Genomic DNA, 22,924 nt, shown 5'->3' with positions numbered 1-22,924 from the left:
CTGTGCTTTCTGGGTAACAGTTCCTATGAAGGTCACACAGGGAAGTAGAGGCTTCTGGAATCAGATATTCACCAGAGTAGAACTAGCAACTGAATTTTCATCTCCAGTAGAATAGGCAAGGAGTGAACTCTGCCCCTGTATTGTTCCTCACTCAGCTTGTTTAGCCTCCTCATTATTTATGCTGAGGATGCACGCAGTTAATCGTGTGGATAATCCAAAAACTACTTATGTGGCTCTGAGTTACAACACACTTACCTTCCTAATGTGTTGTGCTTAGCCTGATATTTGAATGAGTTTACATTCCACAAGTGCATTCCTGTTGAAGGTGAAAGAGATTGGCCCAGAAATGTGCTAGATAGTAAAGGAAAGGCAAATCTTCCTGAAACATTGCTTTAGTCACGACCTTTCATGCTTCAAAACTTTTAGTCGCTCCCCGTTGTCTACCAGATAAAGCCCATTCTTCTCTGCTTGGCATTTAAGACTCTACAGTCTGGCCATCGACTCACAGCTAACCTTAACCTTCTTTCCCTCTCCTCCAGACCATGAACCCGTGGGTATAGTCACAGCAGCCTTGCTGTCTCTTTTCTTTGTTTATCCTAGTGTTATTCATCCTTCAGTTCCCGGCTCCCTCCTTTTTTCCATCCATCCCTCCATCCAGCTTTTATTGAGCAGCTGCTCTGTGCCAGTCATTGTGCTAGAGACATAAAAATGGCTATGATAGAGCCTCTTCCTTCTGGGGACTCACTGCCTAGTGGAGAAATCAGACACGTAAACAAGTCATTACCCAAGTCAAGTGAAAGTGATATTTGGAATATAAAGATGTGTAATATAAAAATGTGTAACTAATTCCACCTGCAGGAGACAGGGACGCTCTTACAGAGGAGTGTCATTTAGCCAGGTCTTAGATGATTCTCTTAGTTTTACCCTTTTTATTCTTGCTGCCGCAGCCTATCACTTGGACAGTTGTAATGGCTCCATAAGTGATATCTTTGCCCGTTCCAATCCTTACATGATTTTGATTGGTACAGAATTACCTTTCTGTATCACCCATCTGATCATGTGAATTCTCAGCTTAAAATCTGAGAGGGCTTCCCATTTCCTACATAGTCAAGTCCAAACTTCTCATATAGTGGACAAACCTAAGTTCAAATCCAGACTTTGCCACTTAGTAGTAGTGTGGTTTTGGAGTAGTAATTTTTTCTCCTGAACTTCATTTTTATTTTCTATAAGACGGGCGTAAGACTTTCCTTGCAGGATTATTAGGATAGAGACAAGGAATGGAAAACACGACCTCAGTCAGGGTAGCTATCCAGGGGAAAGATTGCACAGCACAGTATAAAGAACCCAGGTTTTGGCACCAGACGGGCCTGGATCAAATCCTGGTTTTGCATGTACTGTCTGTTTGACCTCAGGCAAGGTACCCAGCTTCTCTGAACCTCTTGCAAAATCAGATTAATACTTTATGACTCTTGTAAATATTAGAAATAATGGCACAGAATAGAATATACATAATATATATGATATGTAATAATATACTATAAAGCATCGACCATTTAGAGGCAGTCAATAAGTAGAAGTGGCTGTTATTTATTAATATAATACTTGAGGCCACCTACCTATCTTTGCAGTATTGCCTCCCTCCACTCCCTGTTACCTCTATCGTACCCTGCTGTCCTCCCTCCCCGCCAGCACTCACCATTCCTAAAATGGGCATTATATGAATCTGAAGCTTGATTCTGACCGTTTTTACAGCCTGGAATACCCTTCCCCTCATCTGTCTGAGAGCTGTCATCCTAGGCCTTACTCAAATGTATTTCTCTGTGGCTTCCTCTAGCATCCAACTCGCTCACGCCCACTCCCAGGCAGAAGCAATCATTTCTTAATCAGTTTTTCCATCTTCCTTTATTCGGAAACTCAGTTATAGCACTCATCACATTGTATTGGAGTTATTTGTTGTCTCTTTTCCCAGCCAAATGGAGACTCTGTCATTTTGTTGTTTTATTCCCAGCTTCTAGCACAGTCTGGCGTACAGTAAGGTCCTCATTACATTGAGTAGAAGTAAATAGAAGTTTGGCAGAGCAGGGCTTCAGAACTGAACTGGTTCATTCCAGCTCGAGCCCCTGCTGAGAATTTGCGTTTCCATACCATATATAATGAATCAGAATCTACATTTTAACAAGGTGATTCTTGTATAACAAATTTTGAGAACCAGTGCTCTACTAGTGGTTCTCAGAGTTGGTCCCTAACCAGTAGCATTAGGATTGCCTGGGAATGTGTTAGAAGTGCTTGAACCATTTTGAAGCCCTGCAGCAGAGTCTGAGCCAGATGCCAGATCATGAAAGACCTTGAATGCCAGGCAAAGGAGTTAAAACTTTATCTTGAGCTTGATGAGGAGCCGTGAAAGAATTTTAAGCAGGAGTGTAACACGATCCTGTTGTAGATTTCTTCCAGTGTCATTTAAGTACACTATTTCTAGCTTGATGTGTGAGGGCCATGGGAATCTGACTGACCGTGCTAACTTTACCTTCCTCTGAACCTCTGCTGTTCTTGATGTCTATATCCCTGTATTCTCACTTAACTGTATACTGCTTTGACTTGGAGTTTCACTGTGTCACGGTTTGTCTCATCTCCCTGATAAGAGTATAAGCCTCCTATTTCATTTGTATGTATAGCACTTTCCACCTTGAGCCTTCCTCCTCCCATTCACATACCTAACACAGATTGGAGTACATAGGTATTTCAATAAGCACTTTTTCAATTGAAATCAAATAGAACTCTGGAGTTATAAAATATATCACAACTTAAAAAAATCATACAGCTGATCCCTAGAGTGATCTCCATGTTGCCCAGTAGAAATGAGGAGTACATTCATGAGTCTATCTAATTCAGATATGTATTTTCCAAGTGAGAAATGTCCTGCCATTGGGCTGCATAATCAAGAATAGAGGTGAAGTGAGCACTAAAAGCTGACCAACTTCCAACCATTCACATTGTGCTCCACCAGGGGTTACAGAGGGTGGATGCCTAGGGCATTCCTGAATAGCCCCTGGTAGAATAATCATCCTGGCAGTTGGCCCCTCTCAAGCCAGTGCTGTAGTCTCTTCTAGTTCCCCCAGTAGCAAGACCTGACTTTGGCACCAAGTCTAGATTTTGGGCTAACCCAGAATGGATTTGTAGCAGATACTCTCACGTTCTAGTATAAAACCATACTCTTTGAACCCTGAACCTCTTTGTCCCTATTTCCCTTTAACTCTCAGAGCCAGGCTTGATATGCTGGGAAAAAGGAAGTGGGATGGCCACAATGAATTATTTCTGTTGGCGAGGAAAACGAGGAAGTGGAATGGTTTCCTCCATAGACACCAATGTAACGATCAGGTTCTCTTGTGAGCACCCCCTGGAATGGGAACTGGCATGCTGACTTTTTTTTCCCCCTTGCTTTTTCAGCTGTTGGGAGGGTTTGGCCAATGGAAAGCATCACAGCCCTGGATGTGGGAAGTTTTTTAATCAACTTTATTGAGGAATAATTTACATACAATAAAATGCACACATTTTAAGTGTATAGTTTGATGAGTTTTAACAAATGTATCCACCATGTAACAATCACCTTAGTCAACATAAAGAACATTTCTGTCACCCTAGAAAGTTCTCTGATGTCCCTTTACAGTGAGTTCCCCTCTTCCCCCCGCAGCCCAACTCAGACAGCCTCTTACCTGGTTTTTCTTACTGTAGATTCCTATTCTAGAGTTTCATACAAATGGAATCATACAATATATACTCTTATGTTTGTGCCAGTCAGTTTTTTGCCAGCACTTTATTGAGTCTCTGCCCCATTGCCAACTTAAAATACCACCCACTGCCCCCCTCCCTATACACACATGCCTACCCCTTCCTTCATTTCCCCATGAAAGTTGGTTTTCCAGGCTCAGTTAGTATACTACATTAACGTGGACTTCCTCCATTCTCTGACATTTCTAAAGAGGTTTGGAACATAAAAGGGGCAGCAAATTAAATGCCATTTCCCCTGTTTATGCTCCTGGAGGAGTGCTAATGGTTCTAGGTTATTCCCTCTCTGCCACATGGGGCCTCATTGAGATAATAGGATTTGCAAGGAAGGTCTTTGGGAGACACAAGGCTCTGCCCTCCTGCCCCCATCCATTAAGTCAGGGCTAAGATTTCCTCTCTAAATCCTGGATGCATCAGTGGCAACTGGGTTGAGGGTCAAATGTCAAATACTCTGCTGCTATGGGATAGGACATCTGTGGTTAATCAGACCACTAATTGGCTAAACTGGGGATGGGGAAGGGCAGGGTTCACCCTGTCAGCTCTGCACCAGTGGGAACCCAGCTCCCTGAAGGGGAATGAAAGACAATGAGGAGGTTTGTTTGCAGTAGGGGCAAGACATCCTGCCCCATCTACCCTAGTTCAGCATAAGGCAGGACATGAGTTTCGGGAAGTGGCCCTGCCTGCATCAGGAGAGTCTAGAGTGAGCCAGTGTCAGATGTCTGCCTCTTCTCCCCACTTTGAATTCAATCCTTTACTTTGGAGATGAGAGTTATACACCCACACATACCATTCAGCTTTTTCCCTGCCCCAAGCTGATTTCTTAAAAGACCTGCAATTTGTATATAGATAGTCAAAGTCCTTAATACCTGCTTAGGTGGGGTGACATTTATTCATCCATCCATTTATTATTGTATTTGATAATTTATTACTTGCCATATGCAAGTCATGGTACCAAGTACTGTGGCGCTCCCAAAATCAGATCATCTTTGCTTTACAAAGGTCAGATATACGGTCTTGCCTACCTTATAGTCTAGCAGTAATACAAGACTTATTAACTACAATATGAGGGAGGCTATGAAGTGGCCAAAAGATGGATATAAACAATGCTTCAGGAATTCCAAGATGGGAAAGAGTGCTTATGGTCTAGAAAATCCTGGAAGGCTTCATGGAAGAGGTGCCTTTTGAGCTTATCAGGTAGGGAGAATTTAAATAGGTAGAGATGAGGTTGGGGATTTACTTCACAACACCAGCAGAAAGAAAGACGAGGGAATTAATGGATGAGTTTTTGGCAAGATGGTGGCATCTATATTGTATCCCTCTTAAAAACATCTAAGGCAAGCAGCCTCCTGGCTGAGAACCTCACCTTCCTCTTGCTTTACAGATCAATGAGCTAAGCAATGTCCCTGTCCCTGTCATGCTAATGCCGGATGACTTCAAAGCCTACAGCAAGATCAAGGTGGACAATCATCTCTTCAATAAGTAAGTTGCCTGCTGAGTGGGCTCAGGTTTTGTGGGCAGTCCTTTCCCTCAGCCAGAGAGCTTCTTAAGCCTCATCCATGGTGGGGGCCAAGCCAGCACCTGGCAGGGTGTGAGAGCAACACCTGGATCACAGAGCTGATGAACTGGCTGGGAGAATGCATTCATTATGTGCCTCTATCCCTAGCATTGTCTCATCATCTCATTCCTTTATCAGCCTACCTTCAGTGTCCCTTGGGGCATGTGGCTGCGCCCAGGGTGATTGGTCTCAGGCCAGCTCAGGTAGAATTGAGCTGCCCAGGAGCTGAGTTATCTAGTATGAGGCTGGCAGCAGTGGTCCTATCTTGATCTCAGTCTGAGGCAGGAAGCTGCCAGGCATGTTCCTGTTTGGGATGCAGCCAAGCTGGTATTTTCTCCAGGCTGAACACCAGGCTGAACGCGAGGCTGAGCCTGGTGCCTAAGTGCGCTGTCTAGAGTAACTTTTCCCATTTGGGGTCTTTGTGGTTTCTTGGATGAACACCAGTGTCTGAAAGTTGTCTCAGACTTTGTTGGAGACATTTCAGCAACCATCTCACCTGGCACAGTGTAGGGGCCTGCTCTAGACCCTTTCGAGGCCTTGCTATGGGTCACCCGAGGAATTGTTTGCTGCTCACAGCCTCCTCCTTTCTGCATTTGAATTCTGGTTCCACTCTTCATTGTCTCATTGTCCCTACCTGTCACCCCACCATTCCCAGACTGTTAGCCTGGAGGAGAAGCCTAATTCGAGAACATCTCTTAGTGGCTTCTCTCTCATAACAAGTAGTAACATCTTGTTCTAGAAGTTGTCTGTCTCCATAGCTGCCACCTGCTAACTGGCCACCTGTGGAAGGAGAGGCAGCCCTTGACTCAGAGGCAAGAAAGGAGGTTGTTCTGTCCCAGAGGTCAGGGCTCCAGAAGTGGGTGTTTTGCCACTGCCAGTTGTGGGATCCATGGCCCCTGATGAAGTTCCACCACCTTAACATCTTGGCCTAAAGCAGACATACAACCTCTTGTTTTCTTTTTTCTTTTTCCTTTTGTCCTTTCAACAGATGTTTATGTGCTATTTATTAGACTACAATGCTGTTTACTAGAAGACAGTGGTAAATAAGGCAAACTAGACCCCAGCCCTCATGAGAGGCCATTCCTTTTCATTTCCTTGAAGTCTATCATCCTAGGGCCAGAGAGACATATTTCTGAAAGGGAGTCCCTAAGCAGGGTGGCAGTTGTAAAGATGGAGGACTTGGAGGAGCTATCACTTCAAGGTGATTCCCTCCTGCAGGTCTGTGGATCGGCTGAAGAGGTGGAAGGGTAGAGATTGGTGCCAGCAGCCAGCAAACAAGGCTTTGTGAAAGGATGGGATCCCAGTCAATTGACTGAGGACCTCTTCAGTCTAAAACACCCTCTTCCTATATCCCAGTGGAAGCCGAGGGCAGGGCTTCCTGGCTGTTTCAATAGGAACATCCCTGGAGGAGAGGGAACCTTTGATGAGAAAAGTCTTTTCTTTTAGCAATCAGGCTGGTATGAGCAGATGTTCATATGCAGCCCCCTACCTGTAGCAAGTGATAGTGCTGTGGGGTGGGGAGGGGGCTCACTTCCTAGCGGGTAAGGCTTTTTTCCATTAATGTAAATTTTATTGAAGGCCAACATATACACACAGAAAAGTGCAAAAATCATAAGTATACAGCTAGATTAATTTTACAAAGTAAACACACACATCCATAAACCAGTTGCCGTGAAGTTTGTTCCAGTTCCTGGTGACCCCCTGTATGTCAAAGAACTGTGCTCCATCAGGTTTTCAGTGGCTGTGACATTTCAAAAGTAGATCACGAGGCCTTTCTCCCAAGGAGCCTCTTGGTAGATTCAAACCACCAACCATGCAGTTAGTAGCAGAGTGCTTGATAGTTTGCGCTACCCGGGGACTCCAGAGTGAACCCAGCGGGTATAAATTTTTAAAACTTCGACAAGCTTCAGCAGCTCCTGGAGTGTTTGTTAAAATGCAGATTTCCAGATCCACCTCCAGGATTCCTGGGGCCTAGAAACCTGCAATGCAGGCTTTTCAGATCCAGGTGATCTGTGGCCCGTACTTAGAGAAATTCTGATATAAGAATTAGGATAAGCAAGGAGAAGTTCACAAAGACATTTCTCTGCTTTTCTCTAGGGAGAACCTCCCCAGTCGCTTTAAGTTTAAGGAGTACTGTCCCATGGTGTTCCGAAATCTCCGGGAGAGGTTTGGGATTGATGATCAGGATTACCAGGTATGGGATGTCTTTGCAAAATTAGAGGGGCTAGGGAGTGGGATGGGGTCAGCAAGCCACAGGACAAGTAGAAAAAAGAAGTGTCTGCTGTTCTTGGGCTGTGTCTTCTTGTCATGGTCAGCTCCAACCACAGTTAGTCTTTCCCCAGTATGTGGTAGGCTTTTGGAGGGGCAAAGGCCTTAGAAGTGCTTCTGATGCCTCACAGGCTCAGGTTCCTCTCCCTGGGAGGGAGAGCAGTGGGAGGGAGAGGGGTCTGCGGAAGCTGCTTCAATTTAGTCTGACATTCCCAGTCTAGGCTGAAGAACCCTTCTCCTTCGTAGTTTGACATAAAAGAGAGAGAATTGTTGCCAGCGAGAGATGAGGCCTCTTAAAGCAGATAAGACAGATTAGAAAAGGAAGACTTCAAGGGTAGTGTAACCTCTCGCCAGGTATGAGTGTCACCTCCTGATCTTGTCCCCTGTTCTGGTGGTGGGAGGGGGGTAGGCATGGCAGGGCAGCTGCCCCCTACCAGGGGTGATGATGACATAAGACTCTGGGTCGATAGAGCCAGAGGCCACTGGTTTATTGGGTAGAATTAATCCGAATATAAAGGAAATTATAGTCTGACTCATGGTTCATGGTTTCTGTTACTTCTTCACCTAGCACCTCTCCTTGGACCTTCTTCCTCTGGCAGATAGCCTGGCGGTGAAGGTGGGAGAACTTTCCACTTCACCATTATAGCAGTAAGAAATATAGCTGACTTTCAGTTGTCTATGGGAAAAAAAGAAGTACACAGCCTAGTGAAATCTAAAATTGATGCCCAAATCTTTTTAAATACTGTAACTCCTCCCCCTCTACTCCCAGTAAGCCTTTGACAGAGTAGTTCACAAGAAGTAGAATGGGCCTGGGCTAAGAGTCTCCCTCCCCTCTCTCCTCCACTCTAGAAGGCCTAGACACAGAGGTATTTGTCCTTGTCCTGAAGATGGGGATATGAGGAGACAAGATGCTAGGGGCTTGAACGATTAGGAATGTCTATGTCTAAGAGGTATTGGGAGGTCCTTCTAGTACCCTCTGTAGGACCGAACCCTAAACTAGACCATGACCTGATTGGAGCCTGAGGTTTTCTGAAGACCTCTTGCCGTTGTTGCAACCCCAAGTTGCTTGGACATCTCCCCACCTCTGTGGCTTTCTCCTCTCCACTTGCCCATTTAATCACATCTTCCCAGTGTCTGCATTCTGCCTCTGATAGCCTGTGAGTGGATGACTGTGCTCAGTTCTTCAGTGGGGCAGTGAGGATGGTATTCAGGGAGGGGATGCTAGCTCTTGAGCTACCAGTGATTTATAGAGTTAGAAAATGCTGCCTGGGAGTGAGGTACTATACTTCCCAACTGGGTTTGCAGCATGTAAGTCTTACTAGTAGAAGGTCCAGGCTAGGACAGAGACACTCAGTCATGCTGCCTACTCAACATTCTGTTTGGGGAAGAGGGGTGCGTTCCTTTAATTTAGCACCTTTATGAGGAACTCCCAGAGCCACTCCCCACTTCAGACTTTAGTTTCCCCTGGGAAGGTGGTTCTTCCTTCTCTACCAGGTTTTGTGAGGAGACATCAGGTGAAGGAATTAGAGCAGAATCCTAAGGAAGCAATGAGGAGAGGGCTTGGAGAGGAGGCATTTTTATGAGCAGAGCCCCACGTGTGTTTTCTTGGGAGCAGGGACATTTGGGATCTCTACCTCTGCCTTGCCTCCCAAACGTCTTCTCCTGGCGCCTGCTTGATGACCACATCCCTTTGGTTTACTCACACCTTCCCCACTCTCCTTCTTGAGGCTTCTAGTGCTCTCTGATCCTAATGGGAATGGGGCCTCGAGGAAGAGCAGGGACAAAACCAGAAAAGCTTCCCAAAACTGCCTCATAACCCTGCACAGACAGGCCTGAGGCTGAGGCTCAGGTGAGGGGAAAGGTGTCTGCAAACAGATGAGGCTCAACTTCCTCCTCCAGGAAGAGTTTTCCAGCATCAGGGCCTATATAGGAAAAAGAGATGTCTGTGTCTGATGCTTCTTTTATGCTAGATCTCTTAAATATTTCCTAAGCTTCATCTTTGTCACCCTAAGGGACTGGGGAAATCAGCTTACCTGCCTCCTTGTGTTCCAGATGAAGAAACTTAGGAGTAGTGATGTTAAATGGCTCACCCAGGGTCATAGTGTGTGTGAAGGTCGGGAATAGAACCCAGTCCCCTAACATCTTAGGCAGAGTTTTAGTTTGCAGGGCCGCTCCCTGGGATCAGAAGGAAACTGGTTCACATCCCAGTCTAGAATTAGGAGCATGTGGTAAAGAACAGCTCTTGCCACTCTTTGAGGAAGACTTTTGGAGGAATGTGAACTTCCCATAAGAAAAGGGGTAGATAAGATACCACAGGAGAGTCCCTCTATCTCAGTACTGTTGGCTTTAAAGCAATTCTGCCCATAAGAGAAGTCTCAGAGTAAGTCAATGCTCTTGTTCCCCTCCCAAGACCACCCTGCTTTTGTCTTGGCCTTCAGAATTCAGTGACGCGCAGCGCGCCCATCAACAGTGACAGCCAGGGCCGGTGTGGCACGCGTTTCCTCACCACCTATGACCGGCGTTTTGTCATCAAGACCGTGTCAAGTGAGGATGTGGCTGAGATGCATAACATCCTAAAGAAATACCACCAGGTATGGTGAGTCCCAAGCCTGGGCAGTAGAGTGGATGGGCTAGAAAAGGGAGAAGAGAGCTCCGGGTGGAGCTTCTTAAGGAGGGATTTGCCCTTTCTGCTAATGGCAGATGCCTCCTGATAACCAAGCAGTTGGCCTTCTCGTGGCACCTTATTTCTGCGAGGTGGAATGCCTACCTTTTAAAAAAGAAAAAAGGAGAAATGAAAGCACATTGCTGACTCAGCCCCAGCTGAACAGCTGTTGATTGTCAGAGTTGGGACGTTTTCACACTCTGGCACCTGCCTTATTCCTTCTAAAGGAGGTCCCGTCAGCTCAGCAGGTTTGCTTCTTTTCCTGTTACTTCTCTCCACTCATCCAGAACCTGTCTGTGAGGAAAGCAGACAGTGGTGTGGCACCATCTGAGTGTCTGTCCTAAGCCTGCTCTGGGTCTGCAGAGAAAGCTGGCTCATTTCTGGGGCGCCTGAGAAGTGATGAGGGGAACTTCTGGTCTCTTGGGAATTACTGTGGAAAGCCTGGGATGTGGCATGGATAGGAGCTTTTAGTATGGAGCCATTCTGTTTTCCCAGACAGCTGGATCACAGCCTTGCCTCTGTGTCCCCTTGCTGCCTTTGCTTGCCCATAGCAGACCAGCCAGGGAGAAGGAACGCCTGATCAGTTGACTTTCCTGTGGTCAAATCCTATTTCAAAGAAAATCGTAGATGGAATCCCAATAAAACGAAACCAAAGGGGCTCTGCATCGCCTGCTCAGCTCGCCTCTCACCCTGCCGTGCCAACTAGTGGCTCTTACCTGTTGTATCTCTTAGGAACCCCTATGTCTTAGGCTGGGTTCTCTAGAGGAGCAAAACCAATGAAGCGTATATATATAAATATAGAGAGAGATTTATTTCAAGGAAATGGCTTACAAAGTTGTGGAGGCTGGCAAGTCCCAAATCTCTGGGTCAAGTATTAGGCTGGAGGCTTCTCCTGACTCACGTGGTTGCAGGGGCTCATGGACCCAAAATTGGTAGGTCAGGCAGAAGGCTGCTGGCTCACAGGTTTGCAGGAGCTGGCGAATCCCAAAATCTGCAGATCAGGTGGCAGGCTGCTGACTCACATCCCAAGAACCAGGGGTCAGAGGATGATAAGTCGGATGCAGGATCAAGAGTGAGTGAGCAAGCTTTGTCATAACTTCCATATACATTGGATGCAGGCCACACCCCCAAGGAAACTCCCCTTACGTCAGATCACAAAACCAAAAAGCCGAACTCATTGCCATTGAGCCAATTCCGACTCATAGCGACCCTGTAGGACAGAGTAGAACTGCCCCATAGGGTTTCCAAGAGCAGCTGGTGGATCCGAACTGTGGACCTTCTGGTTAGCAGCCATAGCTCTTAACCACTATACTACCAAGGCTCCCAGATCACAAAATAGAGGATAATTATATAATACTGAGAATCATAGTCTAGCCAAGTTGACACATAACATTAACCACTGTACCCTATTATGCCACAGAACTCACTTTAAAAACCACTAGTGTAGAAGTTAGCATTTCAGGGATCCAGGGAGTATTTTAGGCTAGGGAGAGCCCATCCGTCCTGGGTACCTTCATATGTTCCTTAGCCTTCCCTCTTCTCCTCCCTTCCACTCTAGTTCATAGTGGAATGTCATGGCAACACCCTTTTGCCGCAGTTCCTGGGCATGTACCGCCTGACCGTGGACGGTGTGGAGACCTACATGGTGGTCACGAGGAACGTGTTCAGCCATCGGCTCACTGTACACCGCAAGTATGACCTCAAGGTAAAAGGCTCTGGGTTTCCCAGCTCTGTGATTGTTATCCACTTGAGGTTTGGCGGGGCCGCTGCTCCAACTCCCACATAACTGGGAGAGCCATAGCATACATTTTGGAATGACAGGTGACTCTGGAGTTCATATGCCTATTTCCTGTAGACCAAAGGCTGTTTGAAGTCCAAGTAACAGTGACAAGAGGCTGTTGAAACCCTAAATGTACCATATTTATGTAACAATTAACGCTTCTTAACTCCTGTCAGAGGGATGAGCATGCTGAGGGCAGCAGTATGGGACAGGCTGTGCTGACGCATGCTGGCATCTGTCCAGGCCCCCATCGACTGACAGCACAAGTGTGTTTCTGGGCACCAAGGAGGACACACTGGTGACTGTGAACTACAGCGCTCCATTGCCCTTGAACTAAAGACCTGGCTTCTGAGCTGCTTTGACCTCACACCCCTCTCCCCTCAGAGTCTGTGCTGCAGCTGTGTGCGTTTCCTATCCATTCCTGCAGTGCCCGTGTTCCTTCTTCTCCCCGAGATTTTCACACATGCTTGTTTTTTCTGCCTGGAGTATTTTCTCTCCCAGCCCTGACCCTCCCCGAGCTACCTCCCCACCCCACCCCCATCATGTAATTACTTCCTACTTACCCTTCTGAGCTCAGCTCAAATATCATTTTTTCCAGGAAGTAGTCCCTGGCCACTGCCCCTCCCCAGTCCAGACCAGGTCCACATGTTATCTGCTCTCAGGCTGTCTTAGTTACCTAGTGCTGCTATAGCAGAAATACCACAAACGCGTGGCTTTAACAAAGAGAAATTTATTTTCTCACAGTTTGGAAGGCTAGAAGTCCAAATTCAGGGCACCGGCTCTGGGGGAGGGTCCTTGTCTTTTTTCAGCTTCTGTTCCCTTGGTTCCTTGGCGATCTTTATGTGGCATGTATCTTCTTCGTTTGTGCTTGCTTGCTTGGGTGCCTAATCTGCTTCTTTTATATCTCAAAAAGTGATAGGCTTAAGACACATCCTATACCAATATGGCCTCATTAACATAACAAAGAAAACCTTATTCCCAAATGGGATCACACCCACATGTATAGGGGTTAGTATTCCAACACATACTCTGTGGGGACACAAACACAGGGTATCCTGTCTTCTCCCTTGTACCGCTTACCAGTTGCCATCAAGTCGATCCTGACTCATGGTGACCCATGTATGTCAAAATAGAACTGTGCTCCATAGGGTTTTCAATGGCCGATTTTTCAGAAGTAGATTGTCAGGTCTTTTCTTCCAAGGCACCTCTGGGTGGACTTGGACCTCCAACGTTTTGGTTAGCAGCTGAGCACATTGATCTTTGCACCACCCAGGGACTCCCTTGTAACGCTTAACACCATTGTAGTGAATTAATTGTGTGACTACTGCTTAATGTCTGTCTCCTCTGTTAGAAGGAAAGTTCCCTAAGGACAGGGACTTGAGTCTCTCCAGTGCGGTCCTGTTTCCTGAGTACCTAACATGTACTTTATACATAGAGCTCTCTCAATGCTCTGAGTAAATGGACAAGTTGCTGTCTCCTGGCCCCTCTAGGAATCTAACCTGCCTGTTCACTTCACCAGCTGGCTCCCCTCAAAGACTGGTTTGTGTTTTCTCAATCAGTGGAATTTGCCTCAGCTGCACTTCTCCTAGGAGCCCTAATGATGCAATGGTTAAGTGCTCCGCTGCTAACCAAAAGATCAGCCGTTTGAACCCACCAACCACAGTCTGCTTCTGTAAAGATTTACAGCCTTGGAAACTCTATCGGCAGTTCTACTCTGTCCTGTAGGGTCGATATGAGTTGGAATTGACTGGACAGCAGTGGATTTGCGTTGGGGCACTTCTCCTGATGGCTCTTATTCCTTTCAGGGTTCTACTGTTGCCAGAGAAGCGAGTGACAAGGAGAAGGTATGCTGGGACCTCTGCTGATCAAGTCTGGAGTGGGTTACTTGAAACCAGGAACACCTTCTGCTGGCCATCCTGTCCCTTCCCCACCTCAGCCCCTAGCCCAGTTCCCCCAGACATGCGACCTGTCACCATGAAGTCTGTCACCAAACACCTTCCCGTCCTCATCCTACGCCTAGGCCTTGGTCTCCAGCCCTTTACCTTTGCCCTCATTAGGTTCTTTTAGTGCTGAAGGGATGGTAGACCGTTTCCATCTCATAGTCCATCTTGAGTCAGTTGGTGGCTGCCTGAGCCCTGACTTAGTCCAGGCTCAGCAGGAAAGAAGGCTTTGGTCAGTCCACATCGTCTGGTATATGCCACGTATTTGCCTTCCCTACCTGCCCAGAGCCTGGGACTGTAGCCTTCTGTGCTGAACTGTTGTTGATTTGGCAGGTTGAGCATCTATATGCTAAAGACCCTTCCCTTTCCTGTACCATTGCCCGCAGCAGAGGACACCCTGGGGTGAATGAGCCAGGCCTACCCAGCCTAACACTGCTATCGCTCTCTCAGGCCAAGGACTTGCCAACATTCAAAGACAATGACTTCCTCAATGAAGGGCAGAAGCTACATGTGGGAGAAGAGAGTAAAAAGAACTTCCTGGAGAAACTGAAACGGGATGTCGAGGTATTGACTAAGCCTCGTTTTCACCTTGGTTGGGCAGGGCCCACTTGTACTCAGAGCAGGAGCCCCTTTAACCTTAAGAAAAAATGAATTCACTGCTTTCCAGGAGTGTGGACAAAAGGAAGTGTTGTGATCTGGGCAGTATGAGTACTTATTTGCACCTAAAGCTAGTGCAAATGAGCATCCCATTTTGAGGACACAGTTTGTGCCAGTAGAACCTTCGTAACTCAGTTTGGAAAATTTTCCCTTGCTTCTTTAGTAATCCATCCCAAAATCTTCAAACTCCCCTTGTAACTCACCTTCTAGTGGTGTCCCTACAGTGGAGGAGGCATTAGACCATCGGAGCGGCAGGACACCAGCCATTAAGATCAACTAACCAGGCCAGAGCATTGGTCCAAATCCTCTTATGAACCAGCCAGCCCGCCACCATCAGCCATGTGCCAGGCATTCGGCCCTGGTCACAAACTAGTTAAGTTGGAGTGCAGGTTGGCCATTTCAATCCAGTATCAGTCCCACGCTCTTTGTTCTTCTCCAAGTCATGGAATCCTAAATGAAGGGACCTGAGACACCATGTGCTTACACAGAAGTCACACAGTGCTGGGAGGGGTCCAGCCTTCCCCACCAGCACCACACAGCGTCTTTTGACCTTCAGGGAAGGGCTTCAGAATGTTGGTTGGCTCTGGCTGTCATTCTTATGTGGTGTTCTTTTTCCCCTTCTCCGCATTTTTATCCTATTGATAAGGAAGCTGAATTGCATAGTTTTTCAGACTTTGACTGTGACCCCTGGTAAGAAGTACACTCTAGCTTGCAACCCAGCACACACACATATAACTGGAACACTATCTACCCTTACTTCATGTGATGCACTCTGATATTTTCTGTTGTCTTTTATCATATTTATTACAGGATTGCTGTGAATTGGCATAGTCCTAACCCGCTCAGTTGGGTTTAGAACTCACAATGGGTTGATATTTGTGTTTGAAAGACATGCTATGTTGCATCCATCTCTCCAGCCTCCGTGCAGTGTAACAATCCATTATTTGTTTCCTCAAACTCTCCATGGCTTTTCTTTTTCTTTTTCTTACGGTACTTTAGAAGAAGGTTTACAGAACAAATAGTTTCTCATTAAACAGTCAGTACATATATTGTTTTATGACATGTCAACACTCTCCCTTCTCGACCTTGGATGACCTTTTCCATGGCTTTTCTTGATTCTAGACCATTATGGGCTGCTCTCTCTTCCTGCAGTGCTCCTTCTACCTCTATTCCTGACTCGTTCCTCATCCTCCTCAACTCCTTTTCTCAGGGAGGCCTTCTCTCAGTCCCTACTGTCATGTCCCATAGCTCGTTGCCCTTGTTGAATAACTTTCTTCCCCATTGGACACTGAGCTCATTGAGGGCAGAGACTCTGGTGTCTTATTCTCTGTTGTATCTCAGAACTGTGTGTAGAATTGAGTGGAAAGGAATATCCCTTCCCCCTTTCTAGATGCCACTCAGCTGTCCCATGTAACTTCTTTTCATTTTTCCCTCCCTCCCTTCCCTTAGTTCCTGGCCCAGCTGAAGATCATGGACTACAGCCTGCTGGTGGGCATTCATGACGTGGACCGGGCAGAGCAGGAAGAGATGGAGGTGGAGGAGCGGGCAGAGGACGAGGAGTGTGAGAATGATGGGGTGGGCGGCAACCTGCTCTGTTCCTATGGCACACCTCCAGATAGCCCTGGCAACCTCCTCAGCTTCCCCCGGTTCTTTGGCCCTGGGGAATTCGACCCCTCTGTTGATGTCTATGCCATGAAGAGCCATGAAAGTAAGTAGGAGCCGGTACCTGCCCTGCCCACCCCGGCCCCAGTCCCATCCCCTTCAGGCCCGTTGTTGGCGTGGCACCTGTGGGTGTCTGGTCTCTACCCCCGTCACGGCTGACTTTGGCCCCTTTCAACCTCCAGGCTCCCTTACTGGGTCCCTACCTGTAACTATGTCTTCTGGGGTTCCTTCCCTTCTCCGCCTGTCTTAGATGATGAGACCTGGTACTGCTGGGGTTAATGGGATGGACAGAACCTTGTGTACATGCTGTCGCATCAACCCCACAGGGTGGCTGTGAAGATCAAATGAGATAAGAGCTATGAAAGCTTCTGAGAAGGGCCCAGTTGGTCCTTCCTTCTGTCAGATCCAGAATTACAGGAACAGATCTAGTTTCATATCTGAGGGTTATGGGGGTGACTCGACTACTTTCTGGTCTTCTCCTTGGCACTCTCCCTCCTCTCCTGCTCCCCACTCCCGCCAGGCGCCCCCAAGAAGGAGGTCTATTTCATGGCCGTCATCGACATCCTCACGCCGTATGATGCTAAGAAGAAGGCTGCACACGCCGCCAAAACCGTGAAGCACGGGGTGAGCTCTCCCACTTTCACCCGGGGCGCGGCGCCTGTGGGCCCCGTATCCACCTCAGGCCCTCAGGGAGGGTGGGCCAGGTCTCCTGCTCTGAGGGAACGCTCTCCTCGCCCCCTCCTCCCTGCGGAGGCAGAGAATGGGAAGAGCAGCCTGTCTGTATCGCCTTGTGTTCTCTGCCTTCTACACCCCACCCCCTCTCTGCCAGCCATATGCCCAACTTGTTTTTCCCCCGGTTCTCTGGCCCTTGGGGCCCTGAGCCCACCAGCTCCTCTCCCCAGGGTTTCTGGGCATGTTGTGCATCTTGTTGAGCAGTCAGTAACAGCTTTGTTTACATGCCCACTCTGCGCCCCACAGGCCCATTTCCCCATGGACTTTAGTCTATGGTTCTCCAAACAAGGGCCCCCACAGAGATGCAGAGCCTCTACCTCCTCCCCACCACGTCTCCCTTACTTCCATGGCTGCGGGGCTTGGGGTTGTGAATCAGGCAAGTGAGGCCAGAGCAATTCTAAGACATGTGAACCACCTCCCAAGGTGGCCTGCCCAGCCTGGAGTAGTATTCAGTTCTTATGCCAATACTGTGTGGCAAATACCCAGGCTCCTACCAGATGTTTCCTGACTGGGGCCAAGGAACTCGACCTGAATCGGTCTGTTGTGTGTTACAGGCAGGGGCTGAGATCTCGACTGTGAACCCTGAGCAGTACTCCAAACGCTTCAACGAGTTCATGTCCAACATCCTGACGTAGTTATCTTCTACCTTCAGCCAGAGCCAGAGAGCTGAAAGTGGGGTCGGGGATCGGGAGAGGGTGTGTTTGTGCTAGATGAGAGGGTGGGGAGCCAGAGTCGGGGGAAGGGGAGGGCTTTAGCAATGGGGCTGCAGCCTGGGACATTGAAAGAGACACTCTAGCTCAGGGGAGGGGGTATGCTGTTGTGTGCACATGCTCACAGGATGTAACCTCGCCTTCTCGTCACCCTTAATTTTTTTTTTTCCTCTTTGACCCAGGTTAAAAAGGGGTTCCCTTTTTATTACTAAGATACCTTGGGGCTAGAGATGGTTTTGCAGGTTTACTGGGGTTTTGTTTCTGAAATTTTGTTGCTCCAGGTTTGCTATTTATAATGATGTATGTCATCACCCTATACACCCTCCCCACCCCTGCCCAGCTCTCAGTTCCTGTCAATTAAAGAGGTGCCCCACAGACCAGTGCCAAGGGTCCTCTCAGAACAAAGTTCTCTCTGACACCAGAGAGAAGAGGAGGTCAGACATCTCAGCCCTGCAATTTAATCTTGTCTGGATTAACTTTTTAATTTTACGGAGTATTGTGCCCAACTTCCTCCACCTTTCCACCTTTGATACAAGTGAAATGTTACATTATTCTTCCATCTAAATGCTGTCCTCCCAAAGGAACACTCTAGGTCAACATCAGGCATCTTGAATCAGAATCAAAGATCTCAGAGGAGAGCAAGTTCACCCTCACGGGACAGTAAAGGAGTGGGGAGCTGCTGGCCTCTCAGACAGCTGGTTCTCAGAGAACCCCATGATTTTCATCCAAGCCCCTGGGCACCCGTGGCCCTTGGAGTTCAGATGTCCTCTCTTTAAAGTCGGCCTCCCACTGGGTCAAGAGGAACTAGAAGGCACCTTGGATATAACAGGACCCTGGTGTTTTAATGGTTATTTCCCCTTGGGGAAAGCCCCGAAGCTGATGGGTATCCATGAGGTCTGTGCCCTCCATCCATTTACTTCCTCTGACCTCCTCCCAGGAGCCCTCATGTGTGAGCTTTTAGCAGGGGCAGAGCTCCGAGCTCCCAGAGTGCCCTTTGCAGAGATACCTCTTCAAGCCCCGTAGCTACCACATAAGTCGTCTGGCTTCCTGTGCCTATGGTTTGTCACCTGGATGGTTACAGAGTCCTGGAACTCCTAAGGTCAGCCAGCAAGGAGTGGTGCCCCTCCTCCTTGGGGGAGTGTGGCACCCAAGCGAGAAGTTGCTTCTGAGTCCCTTGAGATGTGACCCAGGAAATCCAATTTGAAGGCTTGATACGGGGTTTGACTTGGCCCGACTTCAGCAGGTTTTCTACCCACTGGCTGCTTCAGGAGGAGTGGCATCCTGCAGGTTCTTTGAGGGTTTCCACCTACCTTCAGAGACTGCTGCCTAGGCCCTCAGAATTGAGCTACGTGTGTCATTCTGTGATGTCATCAGAGCAGTCTGGACTGGCGAGGAAAGAAAAAGGTCCTATTGCTCTGTGTTGGGGGAGGTACATTCCTGCATCCTCTCACCCCTTGCCAGGAACTGGGGATTTGGGGTGAGATATGGTAAAACTTGTATATACCCCAGAGATGCAAAGATGGTTTGTGGAATCACTGTAAGTGAATGGATTGGTTTCCTGTGACTCCCTTCAAACCTGGCCAAGCTCAGCTTCCAGAGCAGGAACCAGCACTGTCTCTGTGCCCTACCTTTGGGAGCCTTCCCACAGCATTTAGGCCAGGAAGGAATGGAGACAGCATTCTTGGACTCCATCAGGGCTGCCGATGGGTTGGAAACCCTTCTGGAAGAGGCAGATGGGGTCAAACCACTGCCTTGGCCCCTACAAAGGGCCATAGGAAACTCTGAACATCTGCAGCAAGACCACTAAGCGACTTGGGGAAGAACCTGGAACCAAGTGGATCATGGAGAAAACAAATTCGACTTAGGAAAGGGATTGCGTAGGAATACTCTTTGGACTTGATTTCCCCACCTCATAATCAAGAATGAAAATTTGGGTCTGCTCCTAGTCAGGCTCAGCATCTCCAAAGCTTGGAAGGCTGCCCTCCGGCAGCCTCCACAGCCTTGGGCTCCCACCCAGTTCTCTGCATTTGGTCTGCTGATCATGTTGCCACAATGTGTATGAAAAGTGTAACACAATCTTATCATTTAAGACAACTACCAGGTATCTAACTTGTTTAACATTGAGTTTGTTTTGTTTTGTTTTTTGTATATTGTTTACATTTTGAGAGGTAGCATTCTGTTTCAAATGCTGTTTTTGTTTTTCTGACAGTATTGTTGATTGGGTCAAAACATTTGAGCTATGTTTTAGTGGTTTTTTTTTTTAAAGTTGTTCACCTTTTTCACTCTGTGCTGTCTTTAAAACCTTGGGTTTGGTCTTCTAATTCCTTTGGCATTCAAATGTTCAAAAGCTGTTTATCTTGGTTTATACAAGTTTTTTTCTTTTTCTTCTTTTTAAAATGATATTCTATTTGGTTTGCAATCTGAATGTAGAGAAAGTGAACTTACCGCCAAGGTTTTGTCTCCCCCAGTCTTTTCTCCTTGAGTGTCCCACCATTCCCTTCCCGTAAGATGCCTCTGAGGGCAAGTGGCTATCCTCAACCTCACTCCTCGGGGCCATGAAGAACAACTAAGAGTCTTATAGCATCCCAGAATCATTTAGGGTCTCCCAAGAACAAAGGTATAAGAATAGGACATGGCTGATTGGGTGAGGCCTGGATGGGGTAAGAGCAGGCTTCCTCTCCTCCTTTCTCACTCCACGAACTAAGGAGTAGCATCTGGTCACGACTTCCCCCATTCCCATCCGTCTCCAAAAGCTGTAGTCTCCCAGCCAAAGTGAGGCGTTCTCTGAAAACTCCTCAGAAGACCATTAGATGAAGGCCTCTGGCCCTTCTTCCTGTTAACCACTGAGTCTTGTGTTCCGCAGCACACGCTCCTTGTCTATGCCCGGTGGTTTGGGGGTTACAGGGCATGCTGGGAAGCAGCAGTTCCAGGAGCACAGAGTGAAGCCGCGCTCAGTCTCTCCTTATCTAGCTCAGGGGTTACTGGTCTGTGGCAGGTGCCACGAGTCGCCCCTGGGGCTGTTCTCAGTGGCACTCTTTAAGTTCCCACCACAGGCAGCTCTTCTTCTTCTCTCTCTTCCAGCTTCACTTTCTTTCTTGCCTGTGCTTTAGGCCTGAAACAGTCCCTGGTAGTGCTCAGGGCATGAGACTAGACTCCTGCCCTAGTTACTTTCCCCTCTTCACAGTCTGCCAGGGCCTGCCCTGGGGAGGTGGACCAAAGACCCAGGACTTTCTCAGTAGCCAGTCCCACCCCTCAATTGTATTTTCACCAATTCATGTTGGGAGAGGGAAAGAACTTGAGCACCTCCCCGCACCCCGCTTCTCGCTCCAGCACTTGAGCTACTCAAATGTTGGGGGCTAGAAGGGACAGTGTGTTTCAACAACCGTTGGAGCTCTGGCCTTAGACCTATGGCTCCCCCCAAGTCTAGAGACCTCACCTGTCTGGCAGTAATGTGGGGAGATGGTCTGGCCTGTGCACTCAGCACAGCACTCAGACAACTGTCCACAGCTGCCCCCAAGTCTACCAGCTGTTCTGCAGGCAGCAGTGCCAAGGCCCTATCCCTCCTCTGAGATGCACCGCTTATGAACAGTGCCCCCTAGGGGAAGGGGAGACTAGGTGTCCCTCCAGGGGCTGTGCTGAGATCCCAGGAAAGGAGGCTTGGGAGGAAACTTCTGGAGGACCCCCTTCCCCTTGCTCAGAGCCGTTTTGTGAGGTGGGAGCCAACAACCTTTAGGGGGAGGCCCGCTGCTGCTCAGCACACCCCAGCAGCAGGTCGGATCATTGCAATCAAAAATGTGAGTGAAGTTTAGATTCAACTTTTGGGGGAGCAGGATAAACAACTACCCCACCACATGTGTGTGATTTCTCAATTTCCCACGCAATCTCCATTTTTTAAATAGGAATTTTCAGCCCTCTGTGCTTGTCTAATGTCTGCTCGGAACAGGTCGAGACCCTGTTACTGTTTTAAAAATGCATGCATGTTAAGATGAATCTCCAACCCGAGGAAAAAAATAAAACTCAAAAAGCTTTGTGTACATCTGTTATGTGTAAGTCCTTTGGAAAGGAGTTCTTTTTTTTTTTTTTCAGAATGAAAGTTTTGGTCCAAGTTTTCAAAGACAGCTTGGGCTAAAGCAGTATATGGCTTGAGTTCGGAAGAATGTGGTCAATGACATCCCCCTTTCAGATGGTGCACAGTAAGCAGTAGCTAAGAGCACAGCACCGGAGCCGGCGGTCTGCCTTGTTAGCGGTCGTTACCACACTGAGGAATGGACAGAGCACGCTCTGCACTGCGCCAGCTGGGGAATGAACGCTGGCTGTCAGACACCTGACTTCACATCCCAGCTCTCCCACTGACTAGCCGTGTAGCTGACTTTGAACCAGTCACCTCTGTGTACTTCAGGTTCTCCATCTGGACTCTAAATAGTCTTTAGCTTAAAACCTAGTGGTTCTCAAAGTGTGGTCCGGACTAGCAGTTTCAGCAGCACTTGGGAATCATTTAGAAATGCAAATTTTCAGGTCCTACCCCAGATGTACTGGAATCTGAAGCTATGGTTTAACAAGCCCTCCAGGTGATTCCGATGGAAGATAATAAACATTTGAGAACCACTATGCTAATGCAAACTTTCCAGGTTGTATGTTGGAATCATTTGGTGAACTTTAGAAAACAGATGTCCAGGCCCTTTAATAGGCCATTTAAGTCAGAACCTCAAAGGATGGGATCAAGGCATCAGTAGAAGCTCACCCAGGTGATTCCAGTGTGCAAGCCACCGTTAAGAAACAGTGATCTAAAAGGAAACAACTTGTGGGAACTTGGTCACATTTCTACCTGAACACCAAATAGAGACTCAGGAATTTTCCAGTATAGTTCAGTAAAAAGGATTCTAGGCCTTAGAGTCAAATGGGCGAGAGGTTTATATCCATGTTCTACCACTTATTAAAGTGGCCCTGGGCAAGTAATTTTACGGCCTCACTTTTCACATCTGTAAACAAGGATAATGCCCACTACACCTCGAGTCATTATGATGATCGAGTTGTAGTAAGTATAAGGCACTGCGCAATGCATGCAGCAGGCTTCCAGCAAGCGATTGGTAGATTACGTCCACTGGTGTATCAAGAAGAAAACTGGAGGGGTGCGCTAAGCACTGAGCAGCTATTTTTAACTGCCCAGCTGGTGGT

General features: G+C 47.7%; 1 protein-coding gene across 1 annotated transcript in view; it reads left to right on the top strand.

The window, feature by feature from the left end:
* The window catches only part of PIP4K2B (phosphatidylinositol-5-phosphate 4-kinase type 2 beta), a 28,168-nt gene extending 5,285 nt beyond the window's left edge, over window positions 1–22,883 (top strand). Inside the window, exons 2-10 of the mRNA XM_004378010.2 lie at window positions 5,165–5,262; window positions 7,436–7,532; window positions 10,045–10,197; window positions 11,827–11,973; window positions 13,854–13,892; window positions 14,439–14,552; window positions 16,095–16,353; window positions 16,828–16,931; window positions 17,594–22,883. Of these exons, the coding sequence (XP_004378067.1) occupies window positions 5,165–5,262; window positions 7,436–7,532; window positions 10,045–10,197; window positions 11,827–11,973; window positions 13,854–13,892; window positions 14,439–14,552; window positions 16,095–16,353; window positions 16,828–16,931; window positions 17,594–17,674 (1,092 nt within the window). The 3' untranslated portion in view covers window positions 17,675–22,883. The remainder of the gene's footprint in view (window positions 1–5,164; window positions 5,263–7,435; window positions 7,533–10,044; window positions 10,198–11,826; window positions 11,974–13,853; window positions 13,893–14,438; window positions 14,553–16,094; window positions 16,354–16,827; window positions 16,932–17,593) is intronic.
* Window positions 22,884–22,924: the final 41 nt, after the last annotated feature.

The sequence above is a fragment of the Trichechus manatus genome, unplaced genomic scaffold (genome assembly GCF_000243295.1).
Source record: "Trichechus manatus latirostris isolate Lorelei unplaced genomic scaffold, TriManLat1.0 scaffold00054, whole genome shotgun sequence".
Taxonomy (NCBI): Eukaryota; Metazoa; Chordata; class Mammalia; order Sirenia; family Trichechidae; genus Trichechus; species Trichechus manatus.
This window is presented reverse-complemented; position numbering and strand designations above follow the sequence as displayed.